Below are 21191 nucleotides of genomic sequence, written 5' to 3' on the forward strand. Positions count from 1 at the left end.
TTCTCAAAGTATGACCACTGATCAGAGCATAATGGAGGCTAGCAGAATTTAAAAGGAAATATTTATATTCTTATGAATATTTCCTCTTCATATTCTTAAGATGAGGTTTTAGACTCCAAGTAATTGCCAAAATGTGTGTGTGTGTGAGCAAATTAATATAATATTATTTTTATAAAAGCATATGTAATATGTATACAATGTGATACAATGTAATAGTATTATAATAGTATATGATTTTGAATAAAATAAACAAGTGATTAGAAAAATGTATATTAAAATGCATTTTCTAGAAAAAATTCAAGACAGTTACTTCATTTGAGATATTTTACAAAATGGATATATATATATATATATATATATATATATATATATATATATGTGTGTGTGTGTGTGTGTGTATATATATATATATATATATGTATATATATATATATATATATATATATATATATATATATATATATATATATATATATATATATATATATATATATATATATATATATATATATATATATATTTTTTTATTTATTTATTTTTTTGTTTCTCTTTCTCTCTTTCTTCTTTTAATAGAAGACAGAAAAATAAGAATACTACAATATTTTGAACAGAATGTATTCCAGGGGAAAAAAATTGACATGAATACATGAAACGTTGATTCAAATTTCTTCTAATGAAATCTTCCAGTTCTCTCTTATGGCAGCTTAATAATCTCTGATATAAAGATTAAATCTGTACTTTTCCTTCCGGGATTCACCAGATGCCAGATACTGACATCAAGAGGTCTGTACAATATGACTAAATATAAAGCTTTATAATACTCGAAATCCTATCATACCTTACCTAATACCAAAATACTATAAGTGTTGTCCGAGAATGTTGTTTGAAATTGTTGTTTGAGAATGAATCTCAACTACAGACATTGATTAGATTCTTAGGACTGCGTGAGACTTCCAAACCATTAAAGCAGACGTCCTGCTAAAAAGACCTGCCTCTGTGTCCAAACAGCCAGTCACATACACTCGCCGCGTGATGAGAGCTTTTAGCCTGCTGAGGAAGGCAGACAGCTTTCACACACACACACACACACACACACACACACACACACACACACACACACATATATACAGATATTCAGCGGCTCAAGAGGCTTGTGTAAGAAACAATACTTTAGCCAATCAGGAGTGGCACTATAACCTGCGATTTGCATATCTATATATAAATAAAAATGACTATATCAACTAATATATATTAATGAAATATATTAGTTTATTCTTGAAATGGCAATGCTGAATTTTATTATTATATTATTATTATTATTATTATTATTATTATTATTAGTACTACTACAACTAATTTTTTTATTATTATTAGTTTTTATTGCAAAACATTTTTTGTGGAAAAAGCCATATTGAATATTTTAGTTTTTCAAGTTTTTTTTCATTTTTATTTATTTTTATTGACATTTATAGTATTACATTTATTACATATTACAGATTTATATTCCAAATAAATGCTGCCACAAAGTATCCCATTTTCCACAAAAATGTTAGGTGGCATAAAAATGTTTTTAGCAATGATTATCGGAACAATTCTAAATGTTTGAATACCAATAATAAAATTATAGCGTAATATCATGTTACATTAGAGACTGGAATAATCATCCTGGAAATTCAGCTTCAAAATCACAGAAATAAATTACATTTTAAAATATATTTAAAAAGAAAAGAGGAAAAAATAAGAAAGTTATTTTAAACATAATATTCTTCAATATTACAGTTTTTTTTGAGCAAATGAATTTAGCTTTGGTGAGTATAAGAGACATAAAAGCCGATATGAAGATATGAAAGCCGTTTTCTAGGCTGGTTTATTCGCAAATAAGTAAATACGTTTCCCAAATCTGAAGATATAATTGCGCATAAATCACTGGATTCTTGCTGTCAAGATAACCAGCTCAAGCTGACTCAGCTGAGTTCTACTTTCAGGGATCGCGTCTTAAAGGTGTGACTGAACTGTTTGTGCTAAGGTTTCTAATACTTGGCACAGATGCAAGATCTCGCTGAGAAGGCAAACAGGCGATATCCTCACCTGCCCTCACCTAGCATTAACTCCCTCACCTAGCATAGCCTCCTGACACCTGTGTGCCACGCAGGGGCGGGACGTTTGAGGAGAAGGGATGAGTCACCAGAAACAGACACAGGTGCTTTGAAAAACACACAGGTGGACGACAAAACACAGTCTGAGTAACAACACCGGAAAGCAACCAAAGTGATGTAGTGGCTTCTCAGAAGCAACATTTACTCTGGGATTTGGTGACCTTTTGTTTTAGAAAGGACGGTATTGACCCGTCGATTGTGACATTTGAATGCACTGTGTATTTTTGAGCTGCCGAGCACCTAGACAGTCGCCAAACAAACATGAACCAAGTTACAATTAAAGGAATATTACATTAGTACATTAGTGCGATTAATCACATCTAAAATAAACATTTTGGTTTACAAAATATGTATGTGTGTACTGTGTATATTTATGATGCATATATAAATACAAACACATGTATGTATATATATAAAAAAATCATATATTAAATATATTTATACATATTAGAATTAGAATATTTGGGATATTTATTTACATAAATATCTGGGATATTTAAAGGCTTCTCAGTTTATATAAACAAACAATAGACATTTATGCACTTTTAATCTAATAATAAGTTTCATTACCAATTAAAATTTAATTATTTAATTATTATCATTTTTATTTTTAGCATTTATTTCAATCAAATATTTATTTATTTACATCATGTATTATTTTCATTTCTTATTATTCAATTTTTTGGTATTTATTTTAATCAGATGTCAAAAATGACTAAATAATTCACTATTTATAATTAATAATTAATAACATTATTTTATATTCTAATATTTGAATGCAATATTTTAAACATCAATTTGTATTTCATGTATGTTTTAATCAAATCATAATTATTATTAAGTTATTAATGTATTATTTTAGTTTTGTGATTATTTAACATTTTAATGCAGTATTTTAAACATTTACATTTTTATTATGTTTATTTGTGATAATTATTTTAAGCAAATAATAATTGCATTAAATTTATTATTTTATTTTTATTATTTAACATATTAATGTAACGTTTAAACACGAATTAAATGAATATATCCGTTTATTTGTTATAAATAATTCCATTTTTCATTGTTAACTGATTGATTAAATAATTGAAACATCAATTAAATGAACAGATTTAAATGTCTATTTGAAAATATTATTATTTTTATTTTTGTTATTTTTTAATTAATAAACTGTAATTTTTTTTTTTTTTTTTTTTTTCAGACAGTCCGATCTGAAACTTGCACAACAAGGATCCTCACTTCTTTACAACATTAAAAAAATAAAATAAAAAAAACCTGCAGGTGAAATTGGGCCTTTTTGGATGACAGTTTCCTATAATTCTGGTGACATTAAGTACCTCTCTGCCCCCTACAGTGTTCCTTCCCTAAGTGAGCTCAGTATGTGGGTCTGATTTTCCTCTTTTAGATCAATTTACCAGCTCACTAATGAATCATTCTGCTCAATTTTCTTCCAGGTTGAGACACGCTTTAATAGACAGCATCATCTGACCTGTTTGGTTCTGATGCTTGAGGTGGTTTACATGCAACCCATCACTGTAGCAATGAATCACTGTAGCTATTTCCGCATTTTTTATTTTAAAGTCCTCTCACAATGTTTTTTTTTAAGAAATCGGACAGCAAAACGTTTAGTTTTCATGCTCTTTCCGCAAAGCTGTTTTTGCCACTGTACCTTTAAGACTTCTATATGTTAATAGCTGTTATGCTTGGCAAACCTCTGTATACTGGCATGCTTAACACTGTGATTTATCAGGACAGACCAAGCATGTAAATACTGAATATGCATTGATATGCAAATATTGCAAGGCGAGTGTTAATGTGCTTATGGTTGTGATATCATAACTTCTGAAAGAAGCCGTATACGCATCTTATTTTGGGGAGGGAGATTCGTGCTGAATTCTGAATATGGATGAAGCGTGGATGTTAAGAATTGCGTATTAACAATATTCCTTCTAGTTTTTATACCTGCTGCTAATAGTAAAGATATGTTTTAGAGGGGACAGCTGTGTTTTGTTGTGGGTTTTGCACTGACACACACACACACACGCACACACACACACACCCTCCAGAGCAGACAAAACACTGGTGTGAGAGCGAATGGGCAGATGTGACCCTCACTGACTTGGGGATTCGAGCGCTCACTTGTCTCTCCACCCTCGACTGTTATTTTTTTCCAAAATCGCACTGAATGTCCAATCCCTCCCATTTTCTGTCCACTCTTTCCATTTAATATACTGCCCGTGCATGCTTGTTTCTCTCTGTCCCAATCCAAATAGCATGCTTTTAAGAGCATTTCAGGGCCAGAATATAAAGAACGACGATCCCTTTGAAGAAAACAGAGAAGCTTCTAACACACGTCATGCAGTCCTCAGCGTCAGCTACGATGGCCTTTGAGAAGATTCCTGATGGTTGTTTCAGCTGCTGCTACTTGTTTATGAAAGTGTTGTATTAAAACAGTGCCACTATAATATGCTACTGAAAAGTTTGAGGTCAGTAATATTAAGAAATGAAAGCTTGTATTTAGCAACGACATAAATCACATAAATACATTCATGTCACAACAGATTTATCTTTTTATCTTTTTTACAAAAATATGAAGTAGCACAACTGTTTTCAACAGTGATAGTAAGTTTGAAATCAGCATATCAGAACAATTTCTGAAGGATCATGCGACAATAAGACTGGAGTAATGATGCTGGAAATTCAGCTTTGCATCGCAGGAATAAATGACAATTTAAAATGTATTCAAATAGAAAACAGTTATTTTGAATTGCAATAATATTTCACTATTTTACTGATCAAATCATCAAATAAAGGCAGCTTACGTAAGCATAAGAGACAAAACATTTAAAATCTTACTGACTCCAAACCTTTGAAATGTAATGTATTTGCTAAAAAATTGTAAAGTCTGATGTGACACGTTGGTCTTTTTATCCAATATGAGCCTACAGTTGAAACAGTTGAAACCCTGACAAATTATAGCAAGGAATGTAAGGTTTTCTGCTCAATAGACTTCATTCAGGAAACAGGAGCCGAATGAATTGTATGTGAAACCATTGTTATGTAAATTGCCACATTCGGTTCAATGCAAACATGAATAGATTCCCAAACCATGTGCGCAGATATAATATAGAAAACCTTCGTAGCACATGTGTGCCCTATTCCACGTCCCCTCCCCCTCGACTTAGGTGTCTCATCAGGAGAGAAACAGACACAGAGGAAGTGAGAGACAGGAAGTAAAAGATTGATAAAGCAAGGTTAAGTGAAAACAAAAAGAAGCAAAGCTAGATAATGCAAAGAAGATGGAGTAGGTAAGGAAAGGAGACTGAGATACGGAGAAAGGAAATGTCCGTACAGCATATGCATAAGAAACGTATGCGACACAATAATATAACCGCATTTTCTGTAAACCCTTTGAGCTCTGCTGAACGTCACGTCTGCTCTGCGTCGACCTCTTGATTCACACTTCAGGTTTGATTAAAGCCCGTTTAGACTCTGCACCATGTCACACTGCGGCATCGTGATCCACCAGCTAACTCACGCCACAGCTGTGTTTGAGCGGATCACGGTACCGTGACTTCATTCAACATGGCGGTAAATCCACAGAGGCGTATACACCGTGGTATATAGCACACAGACCTGCTCACGGCAGGATTTGGACAGAGATAGCGAACACGGGAATCACAGCGTGTGCCAGGAGCGCAACCCGAGGTCGGGAATAAACACGCGCTCGATCCTGACAATCAAAACATCTCTCTGAGAAGAGGGGAGGTTTACCGCTAACTGAGAGTGGAAATATGCAGTAATGCGTTCAACATGCAATATATATATGTAGATATAAATATGCAAGTAGCGCCTTGTGTTTCTATATATATTGCTTCGCGAAAAAGAAACAGCATGGCAATGAGAGGTCAGAAAACAAGACAGGGAGAGACAGGGCTGATAGTCATTTCCCAGAATGCATCAGTGCAGCATGAGAGAGGGGAAATTGTGTGTATAATGCAGATGCTTTCGGGGATGCCGTAAATAAGTGCTTCATAAAGCCTCTGGTCTGTTTTAGCCTGCGCTTCTGGATTGCTACTTCAAATTGTACATTTTACTGAATCATTTGATCATAAATCAAATTCACATTTTATATAATTAGGTCATATTTAGGGTTCGAGCTTCAAACACACACTTAACCCTAAACCTTTGCGCGTTTTTTGCCCCAAACCTTTAGCATTTAGACATGCCTCTACCTACATTTAGATTAATTTATTTTTAAACGAAGAGGCATGTTTTTTTTATTAGCATATGTTGTATTATGATTATAATTACAGTGTGATTTTTGAGTGATGAAGAAATATTAATGCAGAGTTCCTTGCACAATACTATGGTAACACCTAAACAAACAAACACATTTTGACGGTGGCGTCACATCACTAGTTCCATATGTAAGGGATTAAACTTGTTTGTTAGTCCGCCTAGTACAGTGTTCGTAAAGTATGAGTCCTATGAAGCAAGTCGCAACACTTGATAAATAAGCTAGCTGATGCTATATTGATGCTTCAGAAAATGTATTTTTAACTAGTGCTTGGTTTTCTTAACTTTATCAGAGCAACAAAGCATTAACCTTTTAGCATCTCTCACTGGATATTTCATCTCGGAACTACCACTATACATGCAGGATATGTAATAAAATGTTGCCAGATTAATGTGTTTCGGATAAAACTGAATGCTTTTAGTCCCACTAGACGCTGCACTTTAAACGTGACTGCATTGTAAATCCCTCATATTTACAATGTAACATGCTAGAAACTGCATAGCAATACCTTATAAACCACATAGCAACAGTTTGCCATTTTTTTATGCATAACCGGTGAGTTCTGGGCTGTGTTTTTAGCATTAGGTGTTTTTGCCAATGTTTTTGTGTTCTCTCTGCACAGGCGTAAAGAAAAAAGTTAATGGAGTCGCTGTCTCAACTAATCCAATGGTAGATGTGCAGCAGAAAACAATGGTAATGAATCAACCGTGATTACTGTCAGCCACTTCAGTTTGTTTTACTCTTCCTGAGAGGTACATCTGTATTTCAATTAGGTAAGATCAGAAAGCGTTGACTCTGCTCTCCACCAGTTCAGACTTGGGAGTCTGCCAGCTGAAGAGGAAGACGAACTGGCTTTAAGAGTTTAATAACCCACAGGACACCAAAACAAAGAAAAAGCCTTCTCCAGCTTTCAAACCACTGATGTTGCATTTTTTTTACCTTGGAAAGATCAACTAGCCATATCTTTTTTTTAACAAGCAGCAGTTGCCTGAGTTGAGTTAACTTTTATAACATAAGCTATAATTTACTGTACAACTGGCTAGGGATAATAGCAGGTGGGAAACAGAAACATGCAGTGTTTTTCAGACGAAAGTGACCTTAAAGTGCAACAACGCTTTTGTGAAACCAGCCAGTTGGGGAGGGCTTGCAAACCATATGCGTCATGTGAAGATTAATGCTTTGTATTTTAGCTTAGGGTGTCTCTTAGACAGAGGTGGGAGTGAAGTGCTTTAGCATGAATGCCGAGACATTTAATAGTTTTGCTCAATTGCTCTCGCAGTGTTGAAGAGGTCGGTTCTCGCTCACCAATGCGGCTCTTGAGGAGTCGCCGAGGGCTAAGCGGTAGATATGCTTACCCTAACCCCCAAATAAGTCTCTCCACCTCTAAAGAGTGTGCGTAAGAGGTCTTGGAGAGGTTCTGTATGCTGCAGAACAACACCTGAGCTCAAAGAACCTTAGGTCGATTGCATCGAACACATGCACACACACCTAAATGCATACGTCAACTAACATCTCTTCTGGTTCATACTGGAAGCTAATAAATCCAAGACGTGTTACTAAAGGCCATCTGCGTCATAGTTCGTTCACTCAAACACTCATACACACACTGTCCCCTCACCTCCTCCCACTGGTGGATGTATCTGATGAGGCGTGAAAGCCTGAGAAGACGAAGCAAGCTGAGGATTTTGGTGAAGCGTACGATACGCAGCGCTCGGGCCGTCTTGTAGACCTCCGAATCGAAGCCTTTCTCCACTATTAGAAAGATATAATCCACCGGGATGGAGGACAGGAAGTCTACCACGAACCAACTCTTTAGGTAGTTCATCTTAATGACTTTTGGGTCCAGGATGATCTCCGAGCTCTCCTCATTCACAATTCCCGTTCGGAAGTTCATGACCAGGTCCACCAGGAAGATGGTGTCTGAGGCCACGTTGAAGATGAGCCAGCTGGTGGTGGTTTGCTCGGAAAAGAAGGTAATTCCCACAGGAATGATAATTAGATTTCCCATCATCATGATGAGCATTATCAAGTCCCAGTAGAACCTGTAGGGGAGACAGAAAGTGACGCGTTAAAGTGGGACCAATTGAAAGCAAAACCGTTTTTCTCCAAGCACAATTAGAATTGAAAAATTGGTTCTCGTGTGATTTATGAGTGCAGATTTGAATTGATTTGGCCACACCTCACAGGAAGTTGAAGTGTTATATGAATTTTAATGACAGGAAAAGGAGTTTACTGAACTGAAGTGCAGTTTAACACAGAAAAATGCATTCTGGAAAATTCTACCCTGATCCACAAAAGGTATTAATTTAATATGATGACACATACCATTCAAAAGTTGTTGTAAGACATTTATAAAAAATAAACACTTTTATGCAGCAAGGATGTATTTACTTAATCAAAAGCGACAGTAAAGACTTTTATATTGTTAATTTTATAAAAACACTGCAAGTGTTTTAACATTTATAATAATAATAAGAAATGTTTCTTGAGCACCGAACATTATATTGGAATGATTAAAATAATTCCACTTTCAGAATTGTTTATATTCAACAATTTAACAGTTATTTGAAATTGCAATAATATTTCTTAATAAAATGTTGGTGGCATTTCAAAAACCGCCAAAATAAATGTTTATAAAATATAATAATTTATATAATATTTATTTTCATATTCTAAGGTTTTGTAATCTTTTCACAAAACATTTTGAATTGATAAATGTAAAAATACAGTTGCAAGGGTATGAACTGTTTTTAAGTCTACTTAGTTTCATCTAAATTGAATGAAAAAAAAGGTGTGCTATCTCAATTGAAACTGCTATTTCTAAAGAATTCTGAATAAAACATGACCCCTAAGCTTGTCCTGGCATGAATTGTTCTGGTTTAGATACATCGGCATCCCATCCATTCCAGGCCTGCATCCACAACACAACATTTAGTCTTTTCAATGCATCTCCAGTCAAACTTATATGGCTTAACTATTTCGATTACATCATCTATCAAAGAATTACCCACAAACTGAAAGCACCTTCACATTCCTTCCCATCCTGATTCTATTCCCGATAGCAGCAAAATGCTAGCCCTGTTCAGCATGAAGATGATGTAGCAGGGCTGGCAAGATTAAATTCCTGCTCTTTTCTGTTGGAATGCCCTCACTGCGACGGCCTTCAGATATCTGTGATGTTTCTCTGGGTCCTGTCTAACAGACTTCCTTCAGCGATCAGTACAGCTCGCGCCTGCAGTCCGCACATGATGCACTACAGCTCATTTCCCTGTCGCTTTTGATATCACCGCCAACACTTCCTGCTGGATTGCCGCCCTGTGACAGCGCAGCACGGCTCGCGCTTTGCTCTCTGGATGAGGAGGCAAAGAGCCATAGGACCTAAAAGGCATGAGGGCGATGGTAACATGAGAGGATTCTCTTATGTGAGAGTTGTATGTTTACAACCGTCTATGCGCAACATTCCGCTTTGCTCTGCTTGTACAATACGCAGAAAGCTAATTAAAGGTACAGGCTGTAATTGCTGAGGCAGCGGCACTTGAACCCTCAGGAATTAGCTCGTGTTTTGAAAACATGTGAATGGAGCCACCAAAGGGGTGAATGGAATCGAGGCAGCCGTTTGAAGGTGTTTGTTGATGTAGTACCACTAGCGACCTGCTGGGCCCAGCAACCTAGCAAAGTAATTGAAGCATTAACCAGCCTTTGCGTTCCCGAAAGTCCTCAAACAGCCCATCGGATATCTCTGGGCCGCTAGACCATCATTTTGTTTGTCAGCTTACAGTATACCGTTAAACCATGTCGCTTTGCTTAGCTTACGTTATATAATCACAGTGCAAAAGGTTAGTTACTTTTGAAAAGCTCGCTAAATTATTATCAGCTGTAGTCTGTGATATTATACGGTCTCAGTATGTCCTTCATTCTCTCTCTTCACCAGAGTGCTGAACTTGTGAGAGATTTTCAGTTGCTTGGCAGAAGATGCAGCGCACAGCTCGTAGAGTGAGAAGAATCGCATTATGATTTCAAACCTTCAGTGTTACATAACAAGACACCCAGTGTTAAACAGACATGCGTAGAATTGAAGGACAAAACGGCAGTGTTTGGACTGACTGCTTATTTAATTCATTCTGAGGGAAAAAAGGAAAATGGCACGGCTTGCTTGATCATCAAGATATCACTGTTTGCTTTTCATAGTTAGTTTTCATTTATTTGTAATTATTCATGTTATTTTTTGCAATTTAACTGATACCACTCTTTGAGTCCAATTTACCGATAATGCTGTCAAAATCATTTCTGACAGCAGGAACACCTGTGGGCCGTTTTGATATCGACTGGTCAAGAAGATGCTTTTGATAAATAGCGAAACGTCGATCCACCTCCATTTTCACTGTTCGTCTGCCTTCGCTGAAATGGCTACAGACTCTGCAACACAACGTTTTGCTTCTCGACATCTATTTAGCGCAGGTTAAAGACTTCCATTGTCATCTCGCAAGCGCGAATCTAATGTTTGACAACAAGCCAAAGCAAACACAAGTGAAGTAATTAGCAAACACTGCTACGTTGGTGGTATTACTCATGCCACCTAATGTGAAGAAATCTTCCTCAGCACAAAGTGAAAAATAGCCGGTTTTTATGTCTGCCGTGAGCAGACATGAGTCAGCTCTCTGAAAGCTCTCTGATAGGAGTCCAGCAGACAATAGAAGAGTTTTTTGCAACGCTGAAATGTTCAGAGGTCAGTGTACTGTACATGCGCACATGCCGTAATTGCATTAATGTAGCCTCTGTGTCTTGTAAAAACGAAAGCCAGACGTATTTTGACGGGCGCCGGACTGGCCTAGAGAATCATACAAAATGTCCCGGCCGCTGATAACGGCATACATCCATGAACTAAAATAGATGCTTTCAAGAATCCTATCTCTTGCTAAAAACCCCTGGCTGGTGCCTCCGATGAGGCCGACGCACTTGGCTGTAATGGATCTGAGCGAATGAGAAAAGCTCTCGGCCTTGCTTTATAAATATCCACCGATCCGGTATCTAATAATTGTCCGTGCTTCGGTCCAAACAGGCATCTTTGGTTAATAATATCCACCTTGGTTATTTTTACTTTTGGGAGCTCTAAAAAGATGAAAGAATTCATTATTTGATATTGCTTCTGCTGTTGGTTGCGGTATAGTTGGGGTTGTGAATGAATCGCGTTTGGAGGTAAATCGAGTGCTCGTATTGAGAGAGGTTTGACAAACTGCTTTTGTAACTGTAGCCTTGACTACCAAATGACAGACAGGCTGTATTGTCAGAGGTGGGATGGTTGCCATGTGACCATCTGTCCTACTGGTGAATGCTAAAGACAAGCATAGAGGACGTGACCCCCACACGATTGTTGTATATGCTCCAATGTGCTTTCCTGTCTTTCTACAGCAGCTACAACTTCATTTCGGTGTTTGGAATTGGAATTTAGGGAACAATGTGCACAAAAATTTGAATTTACATTTTAAACCGAATCAGAGAGTTAAACTTAAAAGTGCCCCTATTATGCCATTTCCAATATTGCAATATTCATGCAGTGTCTAGTACACAAAATGCTTGTTGTGGGAAGATGCTTCAGTACCCAGTTTATTTGGCCCAGCGAATCCACTGAATCACAACCTGTAAGTATGATAAATAATGGATGCGTATATTTCCATCGAGCGTTCTATAAGCACGCAGAACTATGGCAATGGGCCTGTAGTTCACGGCCTATAGTACGCGGTAAACCATTTACAACAGACTGGGCCATCTGACCAATCAGAGCAGAGTAGGCTCACGGAAAAGGAGGGGTAAGAGAGACTGAATCTTAGAACTGCTTCGAACGAATCGTTTGAGAATCGCTGGAAACTGAGGTGATATTAAACGCGTATTTTGAGAAAGCAAAAGAGCTGTTTCACCTTGCATGCATGTAAACCTATTGTAGGAGACTAACAAAATAATATTACGATTATATATATATTTATATATATATAAATATAAGCTTAAAGGGGCCGTTCAAGTAGAAAATGTTCATTTTTGTGTGCATTATCTCTTTAAGAAAACATTTTTATTTATCCGATTATTATTGGTTATGTAAAAAATAAATGTCTATAAAATAATAATGTTTTATATACAAAATGCATTTGCAAGATAGATAGATAGATTAACTTGTTGTGGCCTGGTTGCAGAGCTCTGCAGTAACACTGCATTCATAAATTGGGTGTTCTTCAGCATTGTATCTGAGAGAAAAAAAAAAAAAAAACAGACTTAGGCTATTTAAAGAGTACCAAGGGGCACCAATTTGGAAAGAATGAGACACGCACTCACAAAGACCTTCATTAGACTTTGAGACAAGCCTCCAAAAAGCAACAGCAAAAAGCATCAATAATGCAAGACAAACTTGCATGCCCCTAAAAATAGAGGTTAATCTGGGTTTAGAAATCAGAGGCCGTTTGATAGGGAGAAGGAATCTGCTCACATACAAATCCTGCTTTTCCACAACCTGTGTGATTAATTTATAAGCCAGAGATTTGACCCGAGCTCATCCGTTACCTGATAAATCCTGCCACTAAAAAAGAAAAAACACGCACAAAGACACTCAAAACGGTGAAGGAATTCTGGGAAGGTGACGTCACTCGTGTCTGGAGACCTTCAATAGATTTTCCTTTCCCCAAAGAAGAATTGTGGCCAAAGCAATAGGCTGGACAAACAGGGAAAGCAAGAGACAGATGACATGCAATATGGAGGACCGATAAAAGAAACATACGACCGAGTCACGCGTGACAAAAGCCGATGACAAAAGAGCTCAGGCCACATCAAGTCAAGCATGAGCCCTTTCTGAAAACAATGAATAATGAATCTTACTAACCTCCTATTAATCATTAAAGAACCACATTGAGATATTGAGTTTCCTAATGCTTCAGAACCATAACAGCACAGGAGAATGCTGTTGTCTCTCATGTGGCGTTGCTCGTTCACAGCTGGGACGTTATTGGAAGAAAATGAGCAAATTTCGCAAAATTAAGTAGAAAAAGCTTACAAACAAAAGAGCAGTTCCCTGTGTGGGTGAGAAAGAAAAGCCATTGTAAATGAGCAGACTATGCCGAAGCCTGCCAAGTGTAGCCAGTATCACACGGTTCAGGCTTTCGGCCATTAAAAGCAATAACGACTGTCAACTTCCTATTCACTCTATTTTTCTTTCCGTCTCACCCTTCGTATCTTCTGTTTTCTCTTTCTCGCCTGTTTTCGCCTTTTCTGGTTCTCTCTTTGATGTAAAGCCTATTTGGCAAGTGCGATCAAAGGCTCAATATCGTGTTTACCACCTGCAGTATTGAAGCGTGGCCATCTAAGAATGCTATGAAGTACTTAGCACCGAATTAATTTAATAAAATAAGACAATGCCTTTTGGCTGTTCATAAAGAGTGTTATTTTAGTATTGCTCATTTACTGTAGGAATACTGTATTCATTTTTATCTTGATAATGGCTGTCTAAGTTGTTACATGCTTTCAGGATTTTTTTTTTTGTTTTTAATTATTTATTATGTTTTGTTTTTATTTAGTACTTCAAATGTAACTTATCATTTCAGTTTCCAAGGTGACATTTATAACCTTAGTGAACATTTTATAAATTTAAGTTTGAGTAATTTTGTGTACTTTTTCATTGTTATTGTTTTTTTATATAAATTACCTTTAGCTTTAGCTTTATTTTTATTTTTCGAAATTATAATACTTAGTTTTTTCAGCCAGCTGCCGAGGCAACATTTCTAATTTTTCAGCTTTTCACCTAACAAAAATGACATTTCAATTAACAAAAAAGAAATTTAATAATACAATAATAACACAGTTTTTTTCTTTAAATAACTTTTAGTTTTATGCAGACATATCAACCAAAATAAAAGTCCTCATACCTGAAGTATCTAATTATGTTTTTAAACAAGTTAAACCCCCCCTGTCTGCCATTGGTGAGTCAGATAGTCCCGCCTCCAAATCAGTCCATTGGTTGAAAGTGTTGCTGAATTGAAATGCCCAATAATATATATATATATATATATATATATATATATATATATATATATATATATATATATATATATATATATATATATATATATGTGTGTGTAATTTTCTTTAATATTGATATCTATTCTGGCATCAGAAAATAAACTCTCTTTAATTACTTGGTTCTCAAAATAACCTCCTTGATAAGTTGTATATGGTACAGTATGTGATTGTTAAGCAGCCACGTCCTTTGTACATTATGGCAGAAAGGTCAATCATGTTACATCACAGGGTTCAAAGCGATGTTAATCTCGTTCAGTGTGTGTTGGACATCTAATCCGATCTCACCTTCTCTCATCCCTTGCTCTGATGTTGGAGGGCTTTAACACAAACTGTTTCAGGAGTGGCGTAGCCTAGTGGTTAAAGACCTGAAAAGTTGTAGGATTAAATCCATGAACTATCCCTATTGTGCTCTTGAGCGAGACATGTAACCTTAGGTTGCACCGAGGGGGGATTCCTGTAATAAGTGCACTGAGAGTCACATCGCATAAGAACATCAGTTAAATGTCAAGTATAGTAGTTGCGGTACAATTGGACTTCCAGCAGACATAATGGGTGATTTTATGATGCATTATTGGTGACCTCTATATCTACACAAAAAAATGTATATGTTTTTTTTTTTTAATTGCATACTTGTAAAGTACACCAGACTTTTACTTAAGAAATTAGCTTTCTGACTTGTTTAGGGACTTAATGTTTATTAAATGTGGCTTGATTTTTTGCACAAAGTAACACGATGGAACCCAATTTCACTACTGAACAGATGTCACCATTTGAGAAATATGGCAATTTATTAAGGAATGTAAAGGTTTTTCTTTATTTATTTACATGGTGTTGCCTTTAAGTAATTACTTTAAATATCTTTTAAAAATATGTGTTTTATTAAACCGAGTGGAATGTTTTAAAATAAGGCAAACCGACTACAGTATGTCAGTTCCTGGAGGATGATGTCATTGCTTTTGTTAGTTAAAGGGATTTTACAAGACTAACAAGATAGAAAGTGACATTGGGAATATTGGACAAACTGAGAAACTGGTTATGAATTTGAGCAATATTTGATCTCTTTAAGATATATTACAGAAGGAAGTACCCTGCTTTTGTAGTTAGGTAGTGACTTGGGAGTGCAACATCTGGTTTTTTTTGGCATATCATGTCACACATGATATGCCAAAACAAAGGACATCAGGTACATGGGATAAATAAAACAGTGAGACAGGTGGGAGTCAAGCTAATGACCCTGTATGGGATAGAGTTCTTTACATTCAGAGACAGTGTGGAGCTGTTTTCAGCACCATGGAGAGCGTTACAGCTGAAACTACTGATCAGGCTCACGTCATTGTTTTTATCTATCTATCTATCTATCTATCTATCTATCTATCTATCTATCTATCTATCTATCTATCTATCTGTCTGTCTGTCTGTCTGTCTGTCTATCTGTGTCTGTCTGTCTATCTGTCATCTATCTATCAGTAACATGTACTGAGAATGTTAAATGTACAGAAAATAACTCTGGCTGTACAAATGAAAGCCATATGATGACCTGAAATGTATAAAAAAACTGCAACAACTATGACAAATAATATTATAATATTGTAAGAAGGTTCATGCACAAAAAGAATTCAGGAAAAGTCCTGTTCTCCATAAATAAGATGGTCGATGTCTTTTACTGAATAAATAAAGTCAGATATTTATATGATCACTTATATATACAGTAGTCAAAATTTAAAGTGGATCAATTGATCAAATTATCAAAGTTGCCAAAAGACAAGAGGACATTTGGATTTTTTTGTTTTAGGAGAACTTTGGTTAATGTTTTTTTTTTATTATTTATCAAATTTTGACTACTCTCTCTCTCTCTCTTTATATATATATATATATATATATATATATATATTACCATGTATAGTATATATATATATATATATGTTACCATGTAAACCACATAATTGAAGACATTTTTGCAGTGTATTCGTTTATCTGTCCTCCTCAATCTGTCTATCTGCCTGCCTGTCTGTCCGTCTGTCTTGTATACATATTGGTGCAATGGGGTGAGAAACTAACTAGAGTCTGCAAACGTCCAAGTGGACCAACAAACTCCAAATGATGTACAACAATACGGAATTACGCCGTTGCTTATGCAATAATCGCCTTCCTAACAAGCTATTTGCCAACAATCTAGTGCCAAACGGCCAAATCCTAGCCCCTAGTAGTCTAATTCGAAGTAGAAGTTGTGCATTAAAACGTTCTCGTGGGGGGCACTGGGTTTGAAAATCCCCTCCATTCACCTGACTAACGCGATTAGCGTTAAACTGCTTTAGATCAACTGTCCCAGCGCTAAAATTGGCATGGGCTGTTACCTGGTGAGAGCCACACGGGATCATACAGAGCCACGAGATAAAACAATAGAATAATCCGCGTGCTTCTGCCTCAAAACAAGACGTGATCTCGCAGCCACCCTCGTTCCTCCTCATCTCGCGGCAGACACTAACAGCTATGTGTTTACAATGCCAAAGAGTGGTGCATCATTCCCTGCGCGCACCAGCACACGCGTCTTACACAACAGCGGAATCGAATGCCCAATGATGGCAGGTCGGAGACGTCCCATGATGACTGGCGTGCCGTTTATTCACCGAGATGACATTCACCCCTACTCGTACCAAGGGCATCGCGTGCGTTAGGTTGTGGCTCCCCGAAACGCCACGCAAAACGACCGCATACGCGGCTCGCGGCGCACGCAGAGCCCATTTTACCGTGACCTGAGTGTGCGTGGGAAGGTGACTTTCCACACTCCTTACCTAAAATCACTATAGGGGTGAATGATCCAATATCCAGCCGTCTGCACTCTCTCCTGCTCTTTCTCCACGGCTTTCTGACTCCCGAACATCCGCAAGGAGAACTTATTCACGCCGGGCTGCATCATGGCTCCAAATTGCCGCTGCATAAACCCGTATTGCCTGGACGCGGCGTCTATATCGTCAAACCCGACCATGGTTTCTTCCCGGTCCCCCTTTGCACCCACTGAGTTGCCGTGGTCTTTCATGTTCTGGCTCCCCATGCTGTTCTTCAAGATCGAGTCTTGTCTCTGGAACACATTATTCCCATCCGCTTTCTCCTCTTTGTTGCTCGAGAACGAATTGGATTTGTCTTCCATGGCGGTTTCAGAACGTGCTGTCTCCGGGTGCGGAGGACAGGCTACGCGTAAAAGTCGAAAGGAGCAGCTGGCGGCTCTTCTGTTTCATTGGACGTCCCTCAAACCACCGCTGCCTCCAGTGCGAGTGCTGCTGCACAACTGAGAGGCAGAGTAGTGGTGAACCCGACGGGATCAGCTTTCTTGGGCTGCTGCCATCTACTGTCGGGATTGAGCGCGGCCCGCGTCCCGTGGCTCTCCAAGCGTGTCGCGGACGCACTGCCATAATGCGCTGCTCCGATATGCGCCCAGACTGAAAGGGTGCCAAAGGAATAGGATTTGAACATGATGCTGCAGATGCAAATCAGGGTTATGTAAAGCATTTGGGAAGGGCATGTTTTATTATAAGGTGAATTGAAATGCTAATTATATTATGCCAGACTAACATGGATAAGAATACCTATAAAATATCATATGACAAAATCATGCATAGTTTTTTAAAAAAAAATGCATACGTATACGTATACATATATTTTCCCCACTTTATATTTTATAGAGTTTCCTTTATTTTTATTATTTTATATCCAGTGAATTCATATTATGAACGCTACGATATCTTATTCGACTCTTCTTTCTTTTTTTTACCCGATTCCTGAAACACAGCGGATTATTATTTGAACAAAACTTCAGCATCCGTTCAAAACCAATTTCTTATCATGTGACACGTTCAAAAAGAAAAGTCCCCAAACCATATAATCAATGTTACAAAACAGCTCTGACCGGACTGACAGTCATAATTATATCATGAAAGATTTTTTTTTATGATTTAATACAGTAACCGAAAGCCGTAATATAGTTATTTTCATGCAAATTCCACAACTGCATTTCATTAATTTATGTAGTTAATTAAATATTATTTTTTAAACCATACCAGAGCCAACAATATTCACTCTGCCTCTATTCCGAGTGCGAATTGAATGTATAAACAGGAAAGAAAAAAGCAATATTGGAGAGAGAAGAGGGATTTAGAGAAAGAGCTGTCATTTTAAGTGTGATGTAGCTGTTGACAAAAGATTGAAGGTAAGTGACAATGGTATTAACAGTACAGTCAAAATCTCTCCTAGTTGACACATTTTTTTACCATCACATGATAACCTACGTTATACTGTCAGCCCAATGGCAAAACTCACATAGCTATTTTAAATTCAACGCCGTCAACCTGCAAATCTGGTTGCAGGCTCTAAATCTACTGCCAATATAGGGACGTTTTGAATCTGAAGTAAGAAAAAAACAGCTTGAGATATGGCTAACTAATCTTTTCAGGGTTTTTAAACCCCACTTTCATCCGGTTCTTTCAACCATGAGAGAACCGCTCTCTATTAACACTGGAAGCACTGGCCCCGAACTGATCGTTTTCCCAAAATAAAGCTTTTCTTGTGAGCGCTCTGATATTATCTGTGAAAAATGTAAAAAAAGTCTACTTTATGAGCCAACTTTGTAGTCGAAGTGACGTCACTACAACTACAACTACAACTGTAGCGTTCGTTTTGTCCTTCAGTAGCGACTCGTCCAATTGGTTTAATTTTCTTTACAGTTCTTTCAGGCTGTTTCTGACTGATAATTGAGTTGATGATGACGGCGATGACGAGGCGTGCTGGGCAGTTGTGGACATAGGACGATATTCGCAAAAACTGTGAACTGATGAAATTCAGAGCGAATCCACCTGCTACCCTTCCATCCTGCTGTGATTGTGTGTGTGAGGCTTGAAACCCCACATTTTCCCATTTTGCACATGATGATTTTGAACCTGGTCACCCAAAGGGAAATCAAAAGCTACGGTATTCTGTAAAACTGAAGCAATTTCGGCTTATTAACTGCTTGTTTTCCACTTCTATCCAACACACAGAAGCCCACTAAAAGCATTAAATTAGTAAATCCGTCTTCTTTATTCCCTTGTAATTTACCATGGGAACCATAATAATTTTCAACAAAGTATCACGTCACATTTACATTTAGCCATTTATTAGAAAAGTCTTACAAATGTCAAAAATTAACTCTTACTGTTAGCAAAGCTAGCAAAGCTTTATATACTACAATTGAAAAGTTTGTAATCAGAAAGATTTAGGATTTTCTTGTGCTCACAATGGCATTTATTTGATAAAAGAAATCCATTAAAAATGCATTAATCAAATATGTTTCATATTGTGAAATATTATTCATATTGTGAAATATTATTACAATTTAAAATAACTTTTCTTTTTAAAATGTTTTAATATTTTATCCTCAGCATCACATAATACATAATTTGAATACGCCCATTTGATTGTCATATAATTAGCAATGTTGAAAAATAAATCTAATATTTGTAAGGAAACTGTGATATGTTTTTTTTCATGATTTTTCGATGCATAGAAAGTCTCAAAACAACATCTATTTGAAACATAAGTGTTTTATAATAATATAAATATGCCTTGACTGACAGTTTTGATCGATTTAATGCATCCTTGTTAAATAAAAGTATTATTTCTTTAAAATAATATTAATAAGTAAAATAATAATACATTTATAAACGTCTATACTTATTATTCTACTTCCAGCTATTGTAATGTTTGTGGATTCAATAAATCCCGAAAAGTAAAATAAAATAATAATAAAAATGTTTACAGCTCAATTTATCTTTTATGATATTAACAATTTTAAAATGTAAGCCTCGCTTCCTGGGCACAGATGGTTGTGGACTGTATTAAAAAAAAAATGATGATTCACCACTGGAAAATCTGTGTACAGGGAACTTCCTGCTAATGTGCAGCATTCGTATGAAGACTATCCAGCGTAGCACATTTGGCAGTGAGGTCATTATATAAGTTAACCAAATTAAAGCTGACGTTCCTTTTATTTCCTCCGTTTTGCTTTGAGCCAGAGTTTTGCCTGGATTAGTTGGCATACCAACTGTTCCCTTACAGGGCAGTCCAGAATGCTTGTGTAACTTTAGTTTTGGGGGCGAAGTGTTGCGTAATTTAAGAACACAAGGTAATAACTCCCAGAGACCGACCACGGAGCTTAAGCGCTGCTAGATCACGTGTGCTGGGGCAGCCCAAAGAAACTCTGGCATATGCAAAGGTCTCGCTGGACACCGACTGCAACAGATGAGACGAGTGAAGGGCATTTCCGATCACTGCTGTATGTTTTGATATCAGAAAATGCGATTTGATGCCCTCGGGCTAATTAATAAACCTGAATCTGGCTCAGCTGAATGGCTTAGCTTCCTGCGAGGCTAATGTTTTCATGTGCACCTATTAGGTTACATTCACTCATGCGATATTTTACCCCAGATGTGAAACGCTACATGCTATTTATGCCATCTATTCCTCACGCAACAAATATAGACTTCCGCCAAAAATATATAAAATTACTAGTGCTGGATAGTAACTAATAAGGATTGCATAATCAGATTGCAAACAATAAGTGCTTGTCATTAGGTTATATTACATTTTCAAGTGCTCATAATCAAATTTGAGTTATTGATTGCATGATTACGTATTATTTGTACACT

The 21191-nt window shown here is 36.8% G+C and overlaps 1 protein-coding gene across 2 annotated transcripts in view; it reads right to left on the reverse strand.

Annotated features, from left to right (window-relative positions):
- The window catches only part of LOC122326632 (potassium/sodium hyperpolarization-activated cyclic nucleotide-gated channel 1), a 92630-nt gene extending 74711 nt beyond the window's left edge, over positions 1-17919 (reverse strand). Inside the window, exons 1-2 of one of the 2 annotated variants that reach the window (XM_043221693.1) lie at positions 17307-17914; positions 8075-8498 (exon numbers count right to left, since the gene is read on the reverse strand). In XM_043221693.1, coding sequence (XP_043077628.1) covers positions 8075-8498; positions 17307-17662 — 780 coding nt within the window. In that variant the 5' untranslated portion in view covers positions 17663-17914. Of the gene's footprint in view, positions 1-8074; positions 8499-17306 lie in introns of both variants that reach the window. The other variant, XM_043221694.1, reaches the window with a different exon arrangement.
- Positions 17920-21191: the final 3272 nt, after the last annotated feature.

The sequence above is a fragment of the Puntigrus tetrazona genome, chromosome 21, assembly GCF_018831695.1.
Source record: "Puntigrus tetrazona isolate hp1 chromosome 21, ASM1883169v1, whole genome shotgun sequence".
In the NCBI taxonomy this organism is placed as follows: Eukaryota; Metazoa; Chordata; class Actinopteri; order Cypriniformes; family Cyprinidae; genus Puntigrus; species Puntigrus tetrazona.